Genomic DNA, 19532 nt, shown 5'->3' on the forward strand with positions numbered 1-19532 from the left:
TGTCCTTAGGTCTCATCCTTGCCTTGGGTCAGAGATGCTAGAAGTGCTTTGTCAAACTGCCTGGTTCTGCCCTGGCCTTGGGGTGTCAGGAAGGGGCTAGGTGTCTGGTCTGTCCCTCTATTTCCCCTTCTCCTGGAGCCACACAGAGATTGGTTAAAATTACATGGCCTGGATATGTGGACTAGAAACTGGCCTGACCAGCTCATCCCAACTCCTCCATCCAGCAATGCCTTATTAACTCCAAGACAGCAACATCAATGGTACTCCACTTTCGGGGATCCCTCCGGCTACAAAAGATTTGCCTTTCTTCCTTCTCTTGAACTTCATGTCATAAAATTATTTCAAAGACTTAACATCCATGAGTCATGAATCTCATTATTTGAGTTTTCAAGACAATCACCCAAGGAGGAAAAACAACCCGAATCTATGGCTTTAGGGTGACTTTGGTGGTCCTAGCCCCACATGCTAAGCTCACCAAGAGCCCCCTAAAATGGTGAGACTTCCTCTCTCAAGTTTTCTCTTGCCAGATATGTGGTTGTAGCAATGGGGAAAATGACTAGTGTACCTAATGTCACCCGGTACTTCCCATATCTTTCTAAAATGCAATTCTAATGGTGCTGAGCCCTTGCTTGCATCTTTGCAGTGGTTTCCTGAGACCCCAGAAGGATTTGGGTACAGACAGGTTCACGTCACAAAATGATCCTAATAGCCTGTATGGCCTTTGTCTCTCTCCAGAGTGTTGCTTCTTCAGACGCTTTGTTCCAGCAGGTCTGAACTAGACTTTCTAATCTATCAAACCTCACCTGGCCTTCCGTTCTACCTGATGTTTTCCTACTTCCACTTCAGCATCCAGTTCAAGTTCCATGTGTTCTGCATCAACCTCGCAACACATGACTGGGCTTTTCTAAAGAGCCGTTTCTTCCTTAGAGATTCACAGTATGCTCAGAATCCAGTGAGCTACTAAAGCTGGTTGGCCTTCTGAGACTTAGAAGGAATTTGGTCTTTTCTGTCTTGTGCATTTTTTACTGCCCCTGGCTTGCTGTCTGCAAAGTGTTAATGAATAATTTTTGAGGAAAAAGAAACTCAGGACTACACCAAGACAAATATCTTCTTTTGTTGAAAACAATTTTGAGTAGGTGCATGTGCGTGTATGTGTATGTGGGGTGTCTTTCTCACCTGATCTCCACCTTAGTTCTTTTTTCGTTTGTTTTTGTGGGGGGTTTTTTGTTGTTGTTTTTTTGAGACAGGGTTTCTCTGTGGCTTTGGAGCCTGACCTGGAACTAGCTCTTGTAGACCAGGCTGGTCTCGAACTCACAGAGATCCGCCTGCCTCTGCCTCCCGAGTGCTGGGATTAAAGTCGTGCGCCACTGCCGCCCGGCTAACATCTGAGTTCTTGAGATGGGCTTTCTCACTGAACCTGGAGTTTGTGGATTTTGCTAGTCTAGGTGGCCCTCACGTCCCAGGGATCCTTCTGTCTCCAACTCCTCGGCACTAGGACTACAGAAGGTGCACACCGTACCTGGCTTCTTACGTGGGTGCTGGGGATGCACATTCAGGTCCATGGGCTTTGCAGCAAGCACCTCACCAACTGAGATATCTGCCCAGCCCCAGGGTTGTGGTGGTGGTGGTGGTTGTTTTAACTTTTGATACATAAAATTTAAGAGAAGAGAAGATGGAGAAGAAAGAAAAAGAAAAATCCCATCGTGGAAGTTATAGTGTGACATAGTGAGTCACACAGTAAAACCTTTAGTCCAAATATCTTTACTTGCAAGTGGTCATTGAAAGCCAACGGTCTGGTTCGAGGCCTTTGGTTTCTACTATGCTATCCATACTGGGCCCTCACTGGGACTTCTCTTGGGTACCCTGATGTTGCCCTGTGTTGTGGAGATCCTGCAGCTTTGGGTCTGCAGGACCAGCTCCTTCACAAGCTGCCTAGATATAGATGGGTCATGTGGGGGTGGGCCAGTTCATAACCCTCGTTCTGGTCCTGGGTGGTTGCAGGGTTGCCCTCTCTGCCAGCTCTGCTCCATCCTCACCACCAGGGTGAGCTCTCCAGCATTGTCCAGGCTAGTTCACCCTAGGCAGCGAGGAGCAAGGGGCGTGGCTGGGTCTCCTTCTTTTCGAGCCCTCAGGGCTGGCTCACCCACACTACACCACCAGGGCCGGCTCCACTGTGTTGCCCAGGCAAGGTGCAGGGGCCACTCTCCCAAGCACTGGAGCTGGTGAGGGGCAGGGGCAGCTCTTCTACTCTTGTGACCCAGGGGCCAGCTCTCCCAACTGCCACAGTGATCCCATATTTACATCTCCTTGCTGAATCTGGCTGTGGCTCTAGCCCCTCACTTCCCTTTCCTCCCACGATGAACCACTGCCCAAGGTCACACCTGCAAACACGTCTGTGTGTTTTGGAACTCAAGTTCACTGGATTTAATTTATCCATAGGATAAATCTATCCATGGGATAAATTCCATAGGATATCTATAGGATAAATTTATCCATAGGAGCCTCCCCACTCGCTTCCTGTCACAAAAGAAAAATTATCTTAGTAAGAGAGCAAAATATTTAAAAGAAACCTAGAATCTAGCTGAAGAATGCACTAGTTTTTTTTTCTCTAATTTTCACCACCAGCAAAGCTCTATTGTCTATAATTGTATAAACGGTTGTGAAAGATAAAGTCGGTGACGTTTTCTGATCTTAACAATCTCGGAGTGTAGAGTGGGCAAGGGAGACTTGGAGATGATCACTCTTTTTTCAGGAACTCACTCCTGGAGTATTTTTGTCAAATTATGAAAGTAAGTTCTACTGACCTGCCCCCAACTAAGGTAGAAATGATGAAATTTACTTTTTCTTCTGGATAATGGAGATTTTTTTTTGTTTGTTTTTTGGCTGGATGTGTATGTGATATTCCTCTGTTGCTCCGTTTCTGTAGACACATCTCTGTAGTTAAGTCAAGTATTTCATAAATAAACCTGATTACATCAGAATAAAGTTCTTCAACAATAATCATAATATACCTCAGATTATATACAACTATTACATGTTAGCTGCTCTGATTTCGCCATTACTCATTGTCCGCATGAACTAGAATAGTCTTCTGTATTCCATAAATATGTGACTATTAAAACACCAAATTGTTAGATCTAGCTTAGCAGTTAAAACATTTGCTCTCGTTGAAGATATGGGTTCAGCTCTGAGCATTCACACTGTGGCTAACAACTCCCTCTTAACTCCAGTCTACGGAATCTGACTTGCTCTTCTGGCCTCTGAGGGCACAGGCATGTACATGATGCACATACATACATACATACATACAGGCGAACACGCATACACATAACAACTCTGAAAATAGATGGTAAAGACTGGTATTTCAAGACATTTAAACATTTACAATGATAAATCTGATAATTTGGTTGTTTAGCTATTCCACATAGAGAAAATATGCTAAAGACTGGTTCAAATTTTTTTGAATCACATCTGTCAGAACATGAACAAATTCAAAATGCACCACCCACGCACAGATAAAATAAGACACTGAGGAAGGGCTCATGGGAATGAGATGGCTCAGCAGGTGAAAGTGCCTGCCGACAAGCCCGACGACGTGGGTTCAATTCCTGGCCTCGCGTGTCTTAGAAGAGAACTGACATCTACATATATGCCCTGGCACCCATGTGCTTACACACATGCACACCAAATACACAAACAGCTGCAGTACAAACTAAAGCATTATCCCGAAGTAGTCATTTTATTAACAAACACAAACGTGAGATGTTTATAATAAAACATATCAATATTGAGAAATTCTACAGCCTGGAGGCCATCTCCGTCCTATTGGTTTTGCTGGCATCTTCCCAACCACATCTGATCTTCGTTATCTTCCTCCTCAAGCAGGGCAAGGAGAGCACGGCTTTACCTATCAGGACCACAGCCGGAAGGACAACAGCTATCATGAAAGTCGGAGGCGTGTACCATACGAACTGATTGGTATCCACCCATTTATTCCAGGCAAAGATCAGAGCGTGCACTGTGCCCAGAAGAAGAGAGACAATTCCTAGTTTGCTCTGCAAAAGAAAATACATTATGACCCTAAGTAAAGGTTGATTCAGTATTAGTCGATTCCACCCTACGTGCTTGGGACTTGTTCTGCTGCTTGGAAATCCCTTCATTTGGAAATCCCTTCATTTGGATCCTTTCATTTATCTACTGCTGTTTTCTCAACATGGTCCATCCACACCTTTCTATTCTTTTTATATGCTGTCCTCATTACCTGACTTTTGGGTAACTGTTCCTGTTTCTAAGGTAACTTGAAAAGTTACTATCTTTCTCTTAGGAAGTGGTCAACAGCTCTATCTGTGCCTTCGCTGCCATTCTGCTTAAGACAGCTTTCTTAAGGTGTTTCTGTCTTATTGGTGGTGATGGGGCTCAAAACCAAGGCCTTGTGCGTGTAGCTGAGCACTCTGAAATGGGTCAACATCCAGATTCATTTTGACATTTTATCTTAATTATTTTATATTAACTCTGCCTACCAGGCAATAAATAAAAGTGGACATTGTCTTATAGCAGGGTCCTGGCAGGAGCAACACAATATTTTGAACATGTTAGGTGATTAAAGGATACTCTAAAAAAAAAAAAAAATCAATCTGACCTCAGTGATCTTTATCAACTGATGTTATTCTAATTATGTAAATGAATAGAAAAGGGACTTTATGTGGTGTGTGTGTGTGTGTGTGTGTGTGTGTGTGTGTGTGTGTGTAGTTTCCCAGTGAATCTTTTTTTCATGCCAAGCAAAAGGTTTTAGTAAGGGAGGCTGGGAAAATAATTGTAGAGGTCTCCCTTCACATAGAATAAAGTCATCCTGATGTTTGTTACAAGGCCCACAAATATACCACTTTTTTTTCTATTTTTTTGTTTGATGGCCTATCCTGGAAATAAAAAGAGAAATAAAATCACTGGTCCACCTACATTAGAGAAGGTCTATTGATATCACAATTGTAAGTTCTAGAGGACGGTAGGAAAGCAGTGACGAAAATCTGAGGCCAGTCAAAACGCTTGTTTTTTATATATATTTGAGACAGGGTCTCCCTATGTAGTTCCCACTAGTCTGGAGCTCACTATATAGATTAAGATGGCCTTGAACTCATAGAGATCTATGTTTTGAAAACATTATATATTCTAATAGCATGGAAGAAACACCAGGAATCATTTCAGTGATTGAACAAACTCAAACTAGAAGATATGAAGAACAATTTCAATCTGTTAAAACGCTTTGACATTAAACACAGAGAAAGCTGCCCAGAGCTGTCCACTGATAGACTTTTAAAGACATTCTGACAAGATTCTTCTAGATAACTATTATTGGAAATGATCATTAGCCTGACAAAATGAAAATATCTCAACTATTCAGCTGAAATCTTATCCCTCAATTAAACAGCTAGGTTTCTATTTTTAGTATGTGAATCGCGGAGGTAAAATGGTAGCATTACCAAGTCTCCCATTGCAGGTGAAGTTTCTAAGTTAGTAAATGGAAAACGCTCTTGAGTGTGAGGATTAACTTCCCCCTAAATGGGTATTATCTACTTACGGGCCCCAGCTACCAGGGTGGACTTGCCAAGGTGCAGTTCCCAGATTCAGATTAACACTGAGAAGTACCGCTTGGTGCACACGTGACAGAAAAGCAATGTCAGAAAGTATTTCATGAGGGAGACAGAACTCCATGGCTACTGGCTGAACATGAAAACCAGAAAACACTTTTCTGAGAGAATGTGCTACCGACTCTAAGGCATGCAGGAATAAAAGAAACTTTGCGGCCTTATTAGAAGGCCCCGCTGTCTCTCAGAGACACACATGGACATGTGGAAGAGACAGGGGAGAATGCCTCACTGTGGGGAAATCTCCAGAACTACCTAACCACACAAGTTAAGACTATGACTTTAAAACATTTCCCAGTTACTTATGACTGAATTAAGTTGGTCTCCTTGGCTCTTGCTACACGGAGCCTTTTTAAGTGTGGGCCTCTACCTAGAAGCTGTGTGAGTTCATGACAGGATCCTGAATTCCAGAAATATTTCGAAAGTTCAAGTGACTAAGCTAATTTAATTGTAACTTAGAAAAAGCATCTTTAAAAATGAGATAACAGAACTAGGTGTGGTGGCTCGTGCCTATAATTCCAGTACTTGGAAGCTGATATAGGAGGGTTGCCTTAAGTTCTACGCTAGCCTGGGTTATATAATAAATTCCAGGCTAGCCTGGGTATAAGTGTGAGATTCTATCAAAAAAATTAAGTATCAGAATACCTTCAGTCAATAAAATTTTGTACTTTAGAGGAAGATTAGTTTTTCTTCTAGAGAGCATAAACTATGTGTCTTCAAAGGCATGCCTAAAGTCAATGGATAGAAAAAATAATATTTTTATTGGGGAGACTAGTAAACAGTTGATATTCCTCAAATGTATTTATAGTTATTGGATGGGAGCAGCGAATTGTCTAAAATGTTTTAGATGTGAGAAACAATGTTTTTGTCTCCAAAATGCATCCAATAATTTAAAGAAGCCATAGAGTATGGGATCTTTACTACTGGGAAACATTATTTTTTCTAGAATAAATCAATATATTTAATATTCTAAGAAGACTAGCATCACCTTTACACATCACTTACCTGAATATAGTGAAATTCTCTCCACGTTAAAGAGTCACTCACAGACGGAATAGATGTCACAGCCAGGAGAGCCAAGATGGCCAGCCCCACAATCCCCAGGGACACGTAAATCTCCATTCTCCAAACATCATGCTCAATCCAGGCATCCTCTTTGTTTTGCTGAACCTAAGTAAAAGAGAAAAGGAGCCAGATCTGTTGATACATGGGCTTATCTGACGGCTAATTCTGACAGAACCGGAGAGAACATGGGAATTCTGGGAATAAGCAGAAAGTAAAACAATCAGTCCTTGCAAGGTCACACTGCCAGGAAGCCAAGAGCGAACGAAATACAACCCTGTCTTTGCAAAGTATTTTTATGTCGAAATTGCTATTTATTTTCAATAAAAAAATACTCCTTGATAAAAGATGACAGATGCTCTTGAAATTACAATAACAATTTTTTAAAAATGAAGGATAATTTCTTTAGAGTGTCAACAACGGGGCCTGGGATATTACTGTAACCACAGCAAGAGGGTGTTAATTCGTTAGGTCATTTGAACCTTTCAGTTTGTTAACCTTGCGGGGTGACGCCCTCCTACCTGCTTGTATGCCCAGTTGAGCAGCTTGTATCTGTAGGAGCGCCTCATTGGGTAAGACAGGCTATAGAGCGCATGCAGCACAGTGAAGAAGAAGCTGAGGAGCCCGAACTGCTTCCTTGCCAGCATCCACCTATCTAGCCATGGGGGGAATTTCTTGTACTTGGTTCCGTTGCGAAGCTGCACAACAGCGGCTATCACCCCCGGCAAATAGACCAAGGCCAGGAGTGTGATGGAGACCATTGGCAAGACTTTGTTGATGACCAGGATTGGGATCTTATAAAAATACTGTTCACGGGACGTTACTAAAGGGTGAATGATTTCCCTCAGAACGGTGTACAGGAAGGTCAGAGATGATACAATGGCAGCGATTTTAATTGGCAAGCACCAGTTTGGGAAGAATTCCTGCGTGCGCTGAAGCTCAGAGGGGCAGTCGAAGGCGTCGACGTGGACCACGTGCGGCAAGTGCGCCTGTCTTTTCAGCATGCTGGTCTCTCCCGTGTCCTGGGACTACGAAAGAAAGAAAGGGGACAGCTTAATGGAAAAAGCAATGGATTTCTTTCACTTTCTTCCTGCTCCACCAGTGTGTTTCTCAGTGAATACGGCACTCAGAGACTTGCTTGTGAATACCACTCAGCTACGGTACAGTCTGGGTATGACTGACCAACGGTGCACCTTGAGACACCCGTGTACTTCCTTCTTTGTGTTTGAGACAGGGTCTCCTGTAGCCCATGCAGACCTTCTGCTCCCCACATAGCTGAACTGATCTGCCAGGTTCGGTGCGAGTGTTGCCACCAAACTGGATTCCAGTTCTCTTTAAAAACAAAAGAGATACGTGCCGACGCGCTAAGGCTTAGATAGCCATGTCTCTTGAAGACTTGAAATAATGGCATAATCTTAAGAAGCCAAAATGAAAAATCGTTTTCTAAAAAATTCCAAATTCGTCGGCAAAACCAGCAAACTTGTATATCATATTGGGTGTTCTGCAATGTCTCTGTTGGTTCCTGGGCACCTATGCTGAGCAGTGACAGCAAATGCATTCATTCAGATGCAAAGGATCAGGCGGAATAGGGTCGTTACCAGTGGGAAAAAAGCACGAATTTCATTATGTAGCTGTGCCGCTGCTTCCACACAAGTGCACACCCCTCTGTCCACCGCGTTTTTGGTAGTCAGTAATTCCAAAGAAGGTGGGCTGGATCATCTGTCATTTCCACAAGGGATACACCGAAACAAACTTAGAAAATTCAAATTAAGACCACAGAGTGTCTCATATCGTGTTCCTTCGCGAACCGCTGGCTTCCTACCCCTTATTTCAGTCTTTACTTTCATAGCTCCACCACGCGTGCCGGAGGAGAAGCCGCCACTGCTTGTCCCGACGGTCACGGTTATCTCGCTCATCTCTCTTCCTGCAGACCCCGTAACTCCCGGTGTTTGAGAACGACCTCTCGAACCCATCTGGATTCTCCTTTGAGTCAGAAACCACGGCTCTGCCCAGTGCCTTTCTCATTACACTCCACAGCGGAAGGAAATGGCCTCTGTGACTCCTGCGTGCTAACACAGCTCAAGTGAATTAGCCGAGAACAACTCTCCAGCTAAGAGTGAAAATTAGCGTACAGCAAGTAAGAGAGCTTACTTGAAAAATGAAAATGATTTGTTTTACGGGGTTATTTTTGTAGGATATACGCTTGCAATTCTTAATCTTGTCCCCCTTTGAATAATTAATAATCTACTATAATTGCATCTTATATATTTTAAAAAGGTAAGCATTTGGAACTGAAAATTTCTAACACTTTTCATATGTTGTAGTAAGAAACATCTAACCCTGTGGTTGGCCCAGAGTGGGATAAACGATTCTTTGCACGAAAAGATTTATCTGTTTAAACTCTGAGTCATCGTCCACGTGGCGGTCTCTCCTGTGAGCTCCCACAGTGCCTATGAAAATGTTCACAAAACTACTAGTAAATGGGACATCGTAATTTTTGTTTTTAAACTTAGAGCCAGGGGTGTTGGAAAGGACTTAAAGGGCTCTGGAGATGATCTAGTCCAGTTCATTCACTTTATACAGAAATACAAGACCTCAGACTTTCAGGGACCCAATGACGGCTGTTCAGCTAAGCCCAGCGAACCAGTCAAGTCAGCTCAATTATACCACACTGCCCCGACTCAGGCCAGCTTCAGCCACCGGCACCCAAGCGCGGAGACCGGCAGACGGGAATGGAAGGCACGTTCTCAACACTAGCAGGTTCAGCATACGCTTGCGGTGCGCATAGATTTTAATTATTAGCTATTATACTCATTATTTACCGAGTAACTGTCATCTTCCAGATTTCTCTCAGGCTTCATTTTCCAAAGTTCTTCTTGCTTTGTACTATCTTTACCGATCTCCACGAGTGCTCTAAAATAGTATGGCTTCAGCTACCTAGAAAAAAATATTAAAAAGTCTATTCCATTTATGATACTTTTGTTTGATGGGACAATATAAAGTATCTATTCACTTTAGAATAAGATGATAGACAGAATTAAGGTTCAAATCGTGAAAAGGCTGGACATTTAGAGAGTGGCAAAGCAGTGCATTAATGCCAACTATTTGTTCAATGGATGACCTATAGCTACAGGAAACGTAAAGGATTAGCTGTTATTTCTTTACTTCACGAAGATCTCACTCCAGACTCCCAGTTAGAAGAAAGCTCATTCCTCTTAAAGGTAAACGGGACCAGGAATGCAGTCTTCAGTTTTGACAATAATGTTATCAGTGGAGGCTTGAGGTAGCTGATACAGAACTTCGGGAAGACATTGTTTCACAGACTTCCGGGGTTGAAATCTGAGACAAGAATTCACGTATTTGTGAGTTGAAATGTTCCCGAAGGCAGTGATCCCAACAGTTGATTCAAGATCCAGAAGACTGTATTGTCAGAGCGCCCTTTGCACAAGTCCTGTTGGCAAAACATAGCTGTTCATCTATTTCCAGTGGGGTGCTGAGTTGTGTTCAACTCCATGGAGCAGAAGCTAGTCAAAAAAATTTCCCAAAGAAAATTATTCCTTAAAGGGTTTCATGAAGACCAATCCAGGCTTGGTTCAGCCTTTTTTTATCCAGGAGAAACAGGATGTCATATTTATAGTGATATTTCATTTGTATTTTAATAAATAAAGCTTGCCTGAAGATCAGAGAGTAAGTCAGCCCCACTGGTCAGCCTTACAGACCAGGCTGTGGTGACACACACCTTTAATCCCAGTAGCCACACTGGTTTGCCATAGAAACCAGGCGGTAGTGGTGCACGCCTTTAATCCCAGCCCTAGAGAGGAATATAAGATGAGAGGAGACGGCTCTCAGACACAGTCTCATTCTGAGGATTCATGGAGGTAGGATCGCCATTTGGGACTGAGGTTAAGGTAAGACCCAGTGGCTGGCTGCTTTGTTTTACAAATCTTTAGGTTGAACCCCAATTTCTGTCTGAGTTTTTATTAATCATGCTTCACATATTATTCATTATTCTGAGTGAGCTCTAACTTCACTCTTAGGGGATTACACCTGCAATTTGTACTTTGTCAAATGAAAGAGGAGAAGAAGTTAAACACACAACAGCTATGTTGTTGGAAAACATTCCAAACACTTTGTAACACTTTACCAAGTGGAAAGTTATTTCCAGGAAAAAGGTTGTAAGGCTCAGAACACTTTCCAAGTTTAAAGGTCAAGACTTTACAAAGAACAGAGGAGTCACCTTTCCCTAACACCAACATTTTATAGTTAAGGCACTTTGGGAAATATTTCCAGAATTACCTGCCTTAAAATATTCATGATGAAAATACAGGTTGAGCATCCCTTCTGCGAAAACCACAAAATTGCTCCAAAGTGCAAAACTGGAGTGTTGACATAGTAACACAAGGGGGAAATTCCACACATGGCCTCATGGGAGGCCATGCACTGAAATCCCAGGGAAACAGTAAATATGTTGTACATTTTCTAGATAGGGTCTCACTGTACCATCCTACCTGACCTGGAACTTGCTATATGGAGCAAACTCAGACCAAGCACATACATACGAAGTGTATACAAAGCCTGAATGAGCGTCCTGTTCAAACTTGCATCGTATCCTCAAGATACCTTATTGTGCTTATGTGACTTAGACTTCCAGTTGCAGGAAGATGGCCCAGAGTTGGCCAATATCTGTGATCACACTGAGTAGATAGGATGGAGCCAAGTTTAGTGGGCGGATTAAGTCCTCTTCTGATATCCTCTCCAGGAGGCAGAAAATGCAGAGATACTCTTAGGGTGGTATAAAACTACCATGCCACCCTCTGTGTAAGCTGGAAGACTTCTTCATTTGAACATAAGAAAGCCAACACAGAAAAACCAAGTAAGAAATAAAGAAGGACAAGTCCTAGTGGCAGTATTTTAAATATTTAATAGTTTAAGTCCTGAGACCAAATCTTGGTTTTCTCAGCTACATCTTCATACTTTCCTTTTGTTTGTTTGTTTGTTTGAGTCGGGTGCTGACCATTGTTATTGGAAAGAATTCTGGGTAAAGTGTACGCCATTCAAGAAGCACTTAGAAGGCCAAGCCCACATAGACACTAAAGAGGAAAAAGAATGAGACTTCATGCCTGCCTTGGAGGGCCTTACAGCCTTCCAGAAGCATTATTTCATGCCATTTGGTAAGTTTAATCAATATTATAAAGAGTAGTTTGGGAGGGGTGTTTAGGACTAGAGGAGCATGCACGTGATACAACACAAGAAACGACTGACCAAAGTTAGAGCATATTTTAACTCCAGCGGTTCAGTATGGTGAAGAAAGTGACATATGGATAAATCTATAGCTGCTCACTGTTAATTCACGGAACACACTGTGGATAATGATGTCGGATGCGGAAAATACAAAGTTCAATGAGAAGGGCCTCAAAAACCGGCAAACACTCCAGCAAGAACTGTGTGGTAATGGCGTGCCTCTTAAAGGACAAAGGTTTATAGACGCATGGTGGCTCGGGAAAGGAAGCAGAGGAAATGGACGAGATCTCTCTTCTATACCCAGCCCTGTGCCATGCAGCGAGATGCCAGTCCTTGCTGACAGAGAACCGCTACATGGAGATTCTGGGTAGAAAGCCAGCGTGGCCCAAGGAGGTGCCCAGCCACTTGTTTGTACGGTACGGTACCATGCTGAGGAGCAAGGCCAAGGAAAAACACTCTTGTCAGTAAGGGTGATTGCTGACTGCGTGCCCAGAAACCAGGAAAACAAAATACCAGTTAAATAAAACATGCTGGTTTCCATTAGACAGCAGGTAAACACATAATTGAAGATCTGCAGGAGGAGAGGTTATGTCAGACTGCCCAGCGATCTCAGTAGGAAACAGCGCAGAGGGAGGTGTCAAGCACTCCAGGATTTGACCCAACTCTTCCCCATTAAAAAGCGAAGCACAGATTTTTGACATGATTTCTGTTTTGCTGAACTAGGATGGCAGGTTTGCTGTTCCTGCTAAATATTGACACAGCCCGACTGACTCATGTTTATGGCCAGGGGTTTAGAATCCAAGAAGCCCAATGACTGGAACACATTGTGGGTTGCAGTGTAGGTCCCGTCTTGGGGGCTTTCAAACGCGTTTTGGCTTTGCCACAGTCAACTGTTGGGAGAGGGGGTGTTCTTCACAGTGCTGATTCTTAAAGCATTGTTCTGAACATTAATGCAAAATGAATTTCCTTGATTAAATACCGATATGTGGACACATCTCTACCCTAACCGAACAGTGAGACCAAATGTGAAGGGTACTTAAATTCTTTGTCTAACAAATGCCAGTCAGTTGATTTCACCAGAGTAACTTATTAAAAGCCTTGACTGACAATTTTGGAGAAAAATCCGAATCCCACCCTGGTCCCGAAAGACCGCTGTTCCAAGGACTTAGAATGAAAAATTCCATTAACTAGGAAACCAGAAACCCAAACAGTACAAGGTACCAGCCATTCATTAAACGATGCAAACTCGAGGAGACTTTGCCAAGTTGGCAAACTTACTATCCGAACCCAACCTGACTGCAAACTTGACCACTATCCTAATCCCAAGCCCTAGCGCCAGGGCCTCGGAGTCCTGCTCCCCTCTGGAGCCACCGAGGGCGGCTCAGAGCTGCGCTGCCCCTAGCACCCAGCTCGCGGGGACCTCCCACCCCCACGCACCCCTTTCCCTCTCCCAGGCCCGCAGTTTCTCAGGAAACGAGGAGCAAGTGACCTGCGAACCACACGAGGGACTCACCCGCTCCTCCGTGGGACCCGACGGCGAACCTCAGCTGGGACTCCCAGCCCACGCGGAGCCTGATTCCCGCAGGTCGCAGCCTGCGTCTCAGACCCCGCCTCTCGGCCTCCGTCGCACAGCGCCCCCTGCCGGCCGCCCGCGTCCGCTCACCCGGGGTCGCTTGGGCGGCGGTGGGTGGCGCCCCCCGCAGGGGCGTGGACTTGGCCTTTGCCTGACTCTTCTCAGGCTCCCACCCGTGGGCGAGTCCTCTGCAGCACTCCTGGGCTGCACAAGGCGAAACCGTCACCTGGAGGGCTCGCTGGAAACCGACTGCCGGGACCTATGCCGTTCGGGATGAGGTCTGGACGGAACCTGGAGTTGTGGATTTCGCCCGTTCCAGAGTGAGACTGCAGGGAACCCCGGTCTCCATCTGCAGGGCAGCGCTCTCGCTGAAGCATAGCGGCTTCTCTGAGAACTAGCTGTTAGTACAGCCCGAGAACGAGTCTGAGTTCGTGAGTGACTTTCACCTCCTCATCGCATCGATTAACTGCAGCCTCTCGACTCAATCAAGTATTACGAACCGACGGGAAAGTTACCGTCACTATTCGAAAGTTTCAGAAAGAGAACATGTCAGCGGGATCTACTCCTCGGAGGTGGGAGTCGACTCAGTAATTACTGACTGAGTTCTCAATTGCAACATCTCGGGAATTTCGTGCACAGCGTTTTCACAACTAGTCTGGTTAGGAAACGTAAAGCAAAACAAACTCCCAGCCATTTCCCCCGTGATTAGCCTATATCCGCAGGGCGCCAAACGCTGCATGTTTTGTTTTATTATTTTATTTCCATCGAGAAAGGGTTTCACTATGAACTCTGGCTGGCCTGGAACTCACTATGTACAGCATCCTTTATTCATACATTCATTGCAGGTCTGTGGGAGAATGTTCCATGTGGCGATTCAAGGATAACTACATGTGTGTTTGGGGGGGGGGGGGTTGCACACAAAGCAAAAGTTGAAAGGCGTTCGAAATAAACCAGTAATGCATGAGTTCTACAGGTTGAATTCAGTATTTCGAAACTAACTTTACCGACTGAGCTGAGTCTCCTCCCTGTGTATTAGTTTTAATGTGGCCTTGAGTCACAAATCTCCCATCTTACAGCGATTCCCCCTGCCTCTGCCTCCTGGGTGCGGGGATTTAAAGGTCTGGTCCACCACGCCTCACTATACTGCACATTTTAATGCTCTTTATACACTTTTGGAGTCACTGACAAAAAAAAAAAAAAAAAAAAAAAAAAAAAAAAAGTCCTGTAAAAAGGCCTTTGAAGATTAAATTATCCTGGGCTGCCACCTTGTGGTCCAAATAGACACTTGCAGCTTTTATTTCTAACGAAGGTAGAAATCATTAAAACCACCTTTAGAGAAAGGGCTGGTTAGTGGATTAAGACTCAGAATCAAAAGGAAAATTGTTTGGTTCCTAGCATTCCCACTGTCGCTCCACCTTCCTCTCTGGCTGCCAAAATTTTCAGAAAAAAAAGTAGCACAAAGCACAGGCTAAATAAATTAGGTTACATAAATAAGTCTGTATACCCAAGTCGCAGCAACACACCTTACTACATGTATGTATGTATGTATGTATGTATGTATGTATGTATGTATGTACTTATTGTAGGCATGTGGATGAATGTTACCATATTCATGTGGGGCTCAGAGGATAACTAGATGTGTGTGTGTAGGGGGGGTGGCACAAGAAATAAAAGTCAAGAGGAGTTCAAATTAACCCTGTAACCCCAACCCTTGCTTCCACTCTGTGAGCTGTGCAGGCTGAGCTCGGATGGAAACTGTAACTCACGAGGCAGAAAGAGACAACTGCACTTTAGCAACGGGCTCTGTCTCCACCCTGTGTATGGTCTTGAAGGTGACCCTGGGTCAAGAACTTCCCCACGTACTGATTTGATGAACCCACGTGCCTTTGAGGAATAGGTCTGGCCCACTGGACACCTTTGGATGGCCAGTTTAGCGGCAAATGGGATAATACACCATGACAGGAAAAGTAGAGAAGACCCAGCTACTAAGAATGACTATAATGGGGGGGGGGGGATAAAGAGGTTGGGTGTGGTCAGTGTGTGCTGTATCATGTGCTGAATTGTCACACTGAATCCCTTGATATGTACATTAATGTGGATAAAAAATAGCCAGTGGCCTAAACTAAAAAACTAGCCAGTGGGCACATCTTAGCTGCACCACAGGTCTCCTGGCTCTGAGAGAAGTTGACTTTATTTTAGACACACGCAGAGAAGTTGCTAAGACAACTGAAAACCAGCAAGGGTGTATTAATTTCTCTTCTTCCCTTCCCCCTTCCCTCTGTATCCCTTCCCTTCTCTTTCTTTCCCTTTCCCCTTCCTTCCTTCTTTCCTTTTTGTTCTTTCTCCTAAGTCTTTGAGCCCAGGGCCTCATGCTGTACCACTAATTCAGAATAGGAATAGGTGTTAAGAAGACCAATTGTACTTGCTTTCTCTCATTTTGGACGACTTCCTGACAATAATGTTTTGGCTTTCATTCTAGTTTAGGTAGCTTTTGTTGATCTCCACGCATTTCTGCTTGCTCAGGGCTATCTCATTCCCAAGAGAGGATCGTTAGTTCGCAGCCACACGGACCTCATTTCCGCAGCTTTCCTGAGTTCTCATAGCACCTTAGATTCCCGTTTCATCTTTTTTTTTTTAAAACACAAAATACCTAAATGCTAATGCATATTGTTATGCCATGCAATAAGGGTCACTTAGGAGGTTTTATTGGAGGAGGAGAGAGAAGGGGTAGAAAAGGGGGCAGAGAGGGGGCAGAGAGGGGACAGAGACCAGTCCTTGGGGTCAACAGTAGCAGAAGACAAAGAGATAGAGATAGATAGATAGAGAGATAGAGAGAGAGACAGAGAAGCAGAGAGACAGAGAGAGACAGAGAGAAAGAGACAGGAGATGGGCAAGGCCCACCTTTTAAAAGGGAACATGGTGAATGTGCACAGGAGCTACTCTTAGTGGCTGCAGCTGAGGACGTATTCTGTCAGGACCCCAAGGACAGGCCAGTACAGATGCTTGAATACTAACACATACTTCAGGTGATTAATACGTACTTATTAAGAACGCTGTGTTATATGCAGTGTTGTGCTAAACCCTGTAAATGCAACTTTGATTCCTGTAAAGACTTTGTACTTGGGAGACAAATCTCTGTCATAAAAGCACAGGCAAAGAGAAAGAGGGCAGCAGGACAGCCATATTTTATCTTACTCCAAGTATAATCTTTTCCAGCACTTGAGATCCCAAGCCATTAATCCCAGCACTAAGGAGGTGGAGACAGACATGATATGGTTGGGCAGAGAGAGGAATATAAGGGGAAAGAGACAGGAGCTTGGCACAGTTTGTGGTTTGGCGGAGAGCATTGCCATCTGCAGTCACGTTGAGGACAGTAACGTGTTTTTTTGAAAATCATTCAAAAGCCATTTGAAATATGGGTGTATGTCCAGCATACTAAGGACACAGTCCACCGCGTATTTGGAGATACTAGCCAATGACTGTATAAATGCATGTATTTATAAGCATGTAATGAACTTATAAGTAATGAATTTATAAGTAATGGTAATGAGCACAGGGCTAGGAACACGGTCAAACACTGGACAGACTTATTAACAAGAAAACCATATGGAGGTACTCTGCTTCTCCACTTGTTCCTTTTGACGTTGATGGGAAGCCAGACTGAGATACCAGGGAAGAGCCAGGGAAGGACAGAATGAATATTCCTCATGGTTCTCGGTAAGTAATAAAGGACAGGGGACAGGGAGGCAGATGGTTGGGGCAGCAGTGGAGCACCAGACTTAGGTAAGAACGTGATGAGACAGGGATTCCAGATGCAAGGAGAAGAGGACGAGTGGAGTAGAGAAGTGGGCAGTGAAGAGAGCTGAACAAGGCTGGGGTAAAGCCCAGCTTCCTGGGGATTAAAAGAAAGAAGTGTCAACTGGGAAACCCCCAAACTGTGGGGAGTGAGGACGGCCACGACTGAGTTCAGAGCTAATGAGGTCAAGACCATCTAGCTGGTATGAAAAGGATAAACTTTGAAATTACCAAAATGAAGATTTGCTTCCTGCCTTTGGTGACTACATACCATTTATGTGGATGCAGCAGAGAGACAAGGCGTGTCGTTGGTTGAATTCACTGGAAATAATATATTACTTAGAAGCAAGAATTAGATAATAGAAAAAAGGACTGAAGGCCCACATTCATAGTTGTATCCCGGTCACTTGGGATTTATCTGGTTATAAATAACATAACAAAGAGGGGATGTTTTAAACTCAGAAGGATACTGTGCTTGTGTCAAGGAGTTACTATTAACTCCTTATATTATAATATACTAGGGTTCTCCCCCCCAGACCTACTGTGTGTAGTGATATTTTGTTTGTGTTTTAATAAATAAAGCTTGCCTGAAGATCAGAGTGCAGAACTAAGCCACTCGAGGCCAGGGAGTGGTGGCACACAATTTTAATCCCAGAACTTGGGAGTCAAAGGCAGAGGGATCTCTGTGAGTTCAAGGCCACCCTGGGCTACACGAGATTGAATCTGTCTGAAGGAGAAACAGAGCTCACACAAAGGTGATCCCAGCACTTAAGATCCCAAGCCTTTAATCCCAGCACTAAGGAGGTGGAGACAGACGTGATATGGTTGGGCAGAGAGAGGAATATAAGGGGAAAGAGACAGGAGCTCGGCACAGTTTGTGGTCTGGCACAGTTTGTGGTCTGGCGGAGAGCATGGCCGTCTGCAGTCACGTTGAGGACAGTAACGCCCCTTTATTTGTCTGACCCTTGGTAGAGGTAAGAATTCTCTGGTGGCTTGGCTGCTTTGCTTTTCTGATCTTCCGCTTGAACCTCAATATCTGTTTCTGGGTTTTTATTATTTACGCTACAACTATGTTTGTGGGCTAAGCATTGGTTGTGATCTTTCAGTCCTTCTGGATAAGCATCTTCAAGCATCTTCCTATCTCAAGACGTCCAGACAGATCATGACTTCCAGTAGCAGGAGACCAGAAATTTTTATTGGATTGAGTTCTTCTACTCAGCCTTTGCTACAGGTCTGCCCTCACTTTGCATTTTTAAAATCCCCGGTGGTGTCTCAGAAGATACCATGTCTATCTACGTGTCACGTGTGTACCCCTCTTGCGGGTCGTCTGTGACCCTGCGCCAGTCATGGAAATGCTTTTTCCTTGCGGCTGGCAGCGGCAGAATCCTTAAGAACACAGTGGAGCTATGCAGGGAGATTGGTTAGTTGGGATAATTCAATAAAAAGGCACAGCGTCATGCTTGTGGGAAACAGCAAACTTAGTGTCCTGTTTCCCTCGGAGAGAGAGGGTAGCGTCATTTCCCGGATTGCTAAGCAAGAAAGTCACTCCACATGGCTGTTGCTCTGTGTGACCACCAGGTGGCTCCAGAGGCTTTTGTAGTGAAAAATTAACCAAGACTGGTCTCTGATGTGGCTGTTTTTTTTTTTTTTTTTTTTTTTTTTAAATAAACTTTTTCAACTTTATTGTAAGAAATAGAAGTTTGACATTTGTATTGTGAGTATTATGGCACTTAATTATATTTCATGTTTGGGATATGCATTAAGCTCTGTGTGTTTAGGATCGCTTCTAATCTATCTACCCACTCATCTTTTGTTTTCTAGCGTCTGTGTATTTACTTATGTATAAGCGTATATTTATATAATAATTATCCTTAGTTTTCTGTATTCATAACTGTAGTTTATTATTTAATGCCTCACTGTTTCAAACGGATTGCTCTATTTAATCTTTATTTAAAACAACAAACAAACATAGAAAATAAATATTTGCATCATTTTACCAATGAGCAAATTGAAAAATACAGAGAATAAGTAGCCACTCGAGGCTGCAAAGCATTTTTATTCTCCCTAACCTCAACACATGCTTGTTATAGTTCTTCTAACTTCCACAAGAGCTACACTGCTTTTATTCACTTATTTAAAATCTTTTTAAAATTTTTTATTTTATCTTAGGTGTGCGGGTGTTTTGCCTGCACGTGTGTCTGTGTGCCATGTGTTTGCCT

The 19532-nt window shown here is 43.7% G+C and overlaps 1 protein-coding gene across 1 annotated transcript; it reads right to left on the reverse strand.

The window, feature by feature from the left end:
- Window positions 1-3797: 3797 nt before the first annotated feature.
- Steap1 (STEAP family member 1) lies at window positions 3798-13528 on the reverse strand. The gene is made up of 5 exons (XM_042054299.1): window positions 13459-13528; window positions 9527-9641; window positions 7226-7732; window positions 6648-6812; window positions 3798-4055 (listed from the first exon to the last, which is right to left on the reverse strand). Exons 2-5 carry the CDS (start codon window positions 9563-9565, stop codon window positions 3798-3800), a joined length of 969 nt encoding a protein of 322 aa, XP_041910233.1. The 5' UTR covers window positions 9566-9641; window positions 13459-13528.
- Window positions 13529-19532: the final 6004 nt, after the last annotated feature.

This window comes from Arvicola amphibius, chromosome 18 (assembly GCF_903992535.2).
Source record: "Arvicola amphibius chromosome 18, mArvAmp1.2, whole genome shotgun sequence".
Classification (NCBI taxonomy): Eukaryota; Metazoa; Chordata; class Mammalia; order Rodentia; family Cricetidae; genus Arvicola; species Arvicola amphibius.

Excerpts from the sequence above, each read along its gene's own strand:
- Steap1 (XM_042054299.1), bottom strand. The coding sequence starts at position 9,565 with ATGAAGCCTGAGAGAAATCTGGAAGATGACAGTTACTCG. Across the intron at positions 6,813-7,225 it reads TCAACTGGGCATACAAGCAG|GTTCAGCAAAACAAAGAGGA; the intron begins GTAGGAGGGCGT and ends TCTTTTACTTAG. Across the intron at positions 4,056-6,647 it reads GAGAATTTCACTATATTCAG|AGCAAACTAGGAATTGTCTC; the intron begins GTAAGTGATGTG and ends TTTCTTTTGCAG.